This window comes from Castor canadensis, chromosome X (assembly GCF_047511655.1).
Source record: "Castor canadensis chromosome X, mCasCan1.hap1v2, whole genome shotgun sequence".
Taxonomy (NCBI): domain Eukaryota; kingdom Metazoa; phylum Chordata; class Mammalia; order Rodentia; family Castoridae; genus Castor; species Castor canadensis.
The window spans coordinates 51,330,131-51,335,580 of record NC_133405.1 but is presented as its reverse complement, the minus strand read 5'-3'; the positions used below and the strand labels follow the sequence as shown (position 1 = coordinate 51,335,580).

The 5,450-nt window shown below is 40.8% G+C and overlaps 1 protein-coding gene across 1 annotated transcript; it reads right to left on the bottom strand.

Annotated features, from left to right (window-relative positions):
* Positions 1-1,486: 1,486 nt before the first annotated feature.
* On the bottom strand, positions 1,487-1,912 carry LOC141419441 (histone H2B type W-T-like). Its single transcript, XM_074062233.1, has one exon. It carries the CDS (start codon positions 1,910-1,912, stop codon positions 1,487-1,489), a length of 426 nt encoding a protein of 141 aa, XP_073918334.1.
* Between the last annotated feature and the right edge of the window lie 3,538 nt (positions 1,913-5,450).

The following is a 5,450-nucleotide window of genomic DNA, read 5'->3' as shown; positions in this document are numbered from 1 at the left end:
AATGTAATCAGTATAAACAATTTATAGTCTGTTATGTAAGTGCAAGATTTGTTATTCAAGCATGAACTCTTTCCCCTAGTTTGTCTTTTCAGTAAACCACACCATCAGATCATGATTGCCCACTAGGTACCCCTTTTACTTACTGAAGTGAATAATCACATTTATTCATTGGTCACGAACCCCATCTTTACACTCTTAGAAATAGTTCACCTTTATCAGCCCCACTATATTCTCTGTTTTAGATCCACATATTCACTTCGGGTTGTTTCTTAATGCTCTTATTTGATTGCTGAATCGGCCACCCGGAGCACAAGAAAATAATCTACTTGACTTCTTAAAATTACTTCTTGTAAAAAAACATGTATAAGATCAATATACATGAAGAACTTTAAAATAATATATTAAAAGCATTGGTCTTTGAAGTAGCACCAAATATTGAGTATCTTGGTGAAATAGGTTTGGGTTTTTTTCCTAATAGTTCACAGGAAAAGCACATAGATCCTTTGGCATCCAACATTTTGTTGTGGATGTGTCTAGCAGTTTTGAGTCAGTATCCAAGGTTTTACTTGCAGTTAATTTCAAGGTAGTTTCTCTTGGCTTCCCTGTGCAGTAAGAACTTTTACTCAGATCTTTGCATAATTGGTCAAATTGTCCTGCATAATAACAAGTGCTAATCCTGTCCCTTTTGTACTTTTTGTACTTCCTCCTGTCCCATTGATCCGAAGGGGAGCTCAGGAGTTAACTTGCCTCCTTCATGCCTGCACTACTGAGGGAAGCTTCTCTGATATCCTGCACTGTCCCCATTTTCTCCAGGAGCAAGTGGGGCTGTGTTGAAAGGGAGTAATCCATGGGAAGGTGTCTCCTGGGGTGGGGGTGGGGGAGTCATATCCCTACCCTCATGGGATCAAGGAATGTTTTAAATTTTTTTAGTTTACTCAGCTTTGTTTGATTGTTTGGCTGAGACTGATAGCCTTTAAAGGATATCAACTACTTTTTTAAAGGGTCACATCTTTTTTTGCAAAAGGTCAAATGGAACTTGTAGAAAAATGTATAAATATATGTCATCTACAATGTCCCTCTGGATAATTCCACTCTACCCTCCTGAGGGAATCAGAGTGATAAAGATAAAAGTCGTTATTACAGAAATGAGGGTGACCTGGCTGATCCTTACAAAGTGACCTAGTGACATAAATAATCATGTGATTAACTGCAGAGTCAGTCAATGAAACCCACTATAATCCCTGGAACAAGTAACAACACAAATATCTCGGTATCTGTCTAGCTCTCCATAGTAGATCTAGATACAAATATCCACCTGAAGACACACGTGGCGATGTGGTATTTGTAAGGAGTTAAGAAGGGCAGGACACCCCCACCCCCAACCCGGAGCTGTGCACCGCTGCCAGTGCTACAGGTCTTTTGGGACAAGTGGTGGCTCTGAAAAGAGCCTTTGGGTTTTGGGGTGCTCGGGGCGTGCAGAAGCGGCTCACTTTCTCTGGGTGAACATGGCCATGGCGCCGGCGGCCTGGTACACCACTTTACTGCCGACCTTCCCGGGCAGCAGGAGGCGCACGGCCCTCTGGATGTCCCAGGTGGTGATGGTCGAGCGGTTGGCTTGGCGGGACAGGCGGCCGGCCTCGCTGGCGATGCCATCCAACATGTCATGGACGAAGGAGTCCATGACGCCCGCGGTCTCCTGGGACAGGGAGAGGTCCTGGTGAAACTTCTTCAGCACCCGGGGGAAATAGGTGGCAAAGCTGCCACCACGGCCGGGTCGTCGGTGGCACCTTGGCTTCTCCTGAGTCTGCTGGGTCGTAGAGTCTGTCCCCTTGGTCTCCTGGGGACCAAGGTCCTCCTCAGCAGACATCTCAGAGGTTGGCTCGGTTGACTTGTCCAAGCTCCGCTCTGCCATCCCTCAGGCTGTGAGGAACAATGGCGGCTGCTAAGGGGCCAGGCCTTTAATATTCACGTCAGTGTGTCACGTCACAGGCCGACTGAACATCTGATTGGAGGGTGTGCTCTGCAGGGAGCCTGTCACTAAGGCGTGCGTGCGCTCAGTGTGATTGGATGGGCCTCCTCCTGCTTGGATCACGTGGACCAATCACAGTGGGCACTCAAGGTGATTGGACGCTCCTCCTGGTTGGCATCTGGGCTACAAAGATCTCATCAGCCAATCACCATGGGTATCCTGCACCCCGAAAGCTTCCTGTTGCCGCTCCCGGAGAAAGGTAGGAAGATGATCCGGAGAGCAAAAAGTGTTTGGACCACGTCTGTTGACTGTTGCCACACTGTGAGAATTTTGAAAAACCATCATTGAAATTTCTGAAATTATGCAAGTTTCAGTTCTGGCTCCTTGAAAGAGTCTGATGTGAAGTAACCCACATGATTTATGAAATCATTATGGGGGCTGGCGTAGCAACTGAAGTGGTACAATGCCTCTTTAGCAAGCGTGAAGCCCTGAGTGCAAACCCCAGTACCACGACCAGTAAAAAAAATACAAACAATACTTAGTAATATTAAATTTAACTAAGAAAATGTAAGACATGTACACTCAAAAGTATAAGCCATTGGTGAAAGAAATTAATGAATGCCTAACCAGAAAAACACCCCATGTTCTTGGATTGAAGGACTTAATAATATTAAGATGTTACATTATGTGCAAGCATGAAGCCTAGAGAGAGAGAAAGAGAGAGAGAGAATATAGTATATAATATGATCTACAGATTCAATGCAATATGCCTATCCAATAAACTTTTTTCAAAAAAAGGAAAAGATAAAACTAAAATTCCTATGGAATTTTTTTGGTATTGGAGATTAAACTCAGAATTTCTAGTCATATGAATCTTGAAAAACAAGACTATTGTTTCCTATTTCAAAAGTTACTACAAAGCCACAGTAATTCAAACAGTGTGGCACTGACATAGGATATATAGTCAATGAAATGGAATTGAGAGCTCAGAGATAAGTAATACATATGTAGTGAATTCAGTTTTGTCAAGGATATCAAGACCATTCCATGAGGGAAAGAATAGGCTCTTCAACAATGGCGCTGAGACAACTGGATAACCATATACAAAATATTGAAGCTATTTTATGCCATATTTAAAATTAATTCTAAACTGGTCAGTTACTTAAATGTGAGAGTTAAAAGTAAAACTCTTATTTTTTAAATTTTTATTTTATTCATATGTGCATACAATGTTTGGGTCATTTCTCCCTCCTTCCCCCCACATCCTCCCTTAGCCCCCTTCCTCCCTAACCGTCCCTTACCCCTCGTTACCTGGCAGAAACTATTTTGCCCTTATCTCTAATTTTGTTGAAGAGAGAGTATAAGCAATAATAGGAAGGACCAAGGGTTTTTGCTAGTTGAGATAAGGATAGCTATACAGGGAGTTGACTCGCATTGATTTCCTGTACATGTGTGTCGCCTTCTAAGTTAATTCTTCTTCAACTAACCTTTTCTCTAGTTCCTGGTCCCCTTCTCCTATTGGCCTCAGTTGATTTAAAGTATCTGCTTTAGTTTCTCTACGTTGAGGGCAACAAATGCTATCTAGTTTTTTAGGTGTTTTTCCTATCCTCATACCTCCCTTGTGTGCTCTTGCTTTATCATGTGATCAAAGTCCAATCCTTTCTTGTGTTTACCATTGATCTGATGTCCACATATAAGGGAGAACATACGATTTTTGGTCTTTTGGGCCAGGCTAACCTCACTCAGAATGATGATCTCCAATTCCATCCATTTACCTGTTAATGATAACATTTTGTTCTTCTTCATGGCTGCATAAAATTCCATTGTGTATAAATACCACATTTTCTTAATCCATTCGTCAGTGGTGGGGCATCTTGTCTGTTTCTATAACTTGGCTATTGTGAATAGTGCCGCAATAAACATGGGTGTGCAGGTGCCTCTGGAGTAACCTGTGTCACAGTCTTTTGGGTATATCTCCAAGAGTGGGATTGCTGGATCATATGGTAGATCAATGTTCAGATTTTTAAGTAGCCTCCAAATTTTTTTCCAGAGTGGTTGTACTAGTTTACATTCCCACCAGCAGTGTAAGAGGGCTCCTTTTTCCCCCGCATCCTCGCCAACACCTGTTGTTACTGGTGTAGCTAATGATGGCTATTCTAACAGGGGTGAGGTGGAATCTTAGCGTGGTTTTAATTTGCATTTCCTTTATTGCTAGAGATGGTGAGCATTTTTTCATGTGTTTTTTGGCCATTTGAATTTCTTCTTTTGAGAAAGTTCTGTTTAGTTCACTTGCCCATTTCTTTATTGGTTGATTAATTTTGGGAGAATTTAGTTTTTTAAGTTCCCTATATATTCTGGTTATCAGTCCTTTGTCTGATGTGTAGCTGGTAAATATTTTCTCCCACTCTGTGGGTGTTCTCTTCAGTTTAGAGACCATTTCTTTTGTTGAGCAGAAGCTTTTTAGTTTTATGAAGTCCCATTTGTCTATGCTATCTCTTAGTTGCTGTATGCTAGGGTTCCATTGAGAAAGTTCTTGCCTAGACCTATTAATTCCAGAGTATTTCCTACTCTTTCCTGTACCAACTTTAGAGTTTGGGGTCTGATATTAAGATCCTTGATCCATTTTCAGTTAATCTTGGTATAGGGTGATATACATGGATCTAGTTTCAGTTTTTTGCAGACTGCTAACCAGTTTTCCCAGCAGTTTTTGTTGAAGAGGCTGTCTTTTCTCCATCGTATATTTTTAGCTCCTTTGTCAAAGACAAATTGATTATAGTTGTGTGGCTCCATATCTGGATCCTCTATTCTGTTCCACTGGTCTTCATGTCTGTTTTTATGCCAGTACCATGCTGTTTTTGTTGTTACTGCTTTGTAATATAGTTTGAAGTCGGGTATTGTGATACCTCCAGCATTGTTCTTTTGACTGAGTATTGCCTTGGCTATTCGTGGCCTCTTGTGTTTCCATATAAATTTAATGGTAGATTTTTCAATCTCTTTAATGAATGTCATTGGAGTTTTGATGGGAATTGCATTAAACATGTAGATTACTTTTGGGAGTATAGACATTTTTACTATGTTGATTCTACCAATCCATGAGCATGGGAGATCTCTCCACTTTCTATAGTCTTCCTCAGTCTCTTTCTTCAGAAGTTTATAGCTTTCCTTGTAGAGGTCATTCACATCCTTTGTTAAGTTTACACCGAGGTATTTTATTTTTTTTGAGGCTATTGTAAATGGAATTGTTTTCATACATTCTTTTTCAGTTTATTCATTATTAGTGTATATAAATGCTAATGATTTTTCTATGTTGATTTTATATCCTGCTACCTTGCTATAGCTGTTGATGGTTTCTAGGAGCTTTAAGTAGAGTTTTTTGGGTCTTTAAGGTATAGGATCGTATCATCTGCAAATAGGGATATTTTGACAGTTTCTTTACCTATTTGTATTCCTTTTATTCCTTCTTCTTACTAATTGCTCTGGC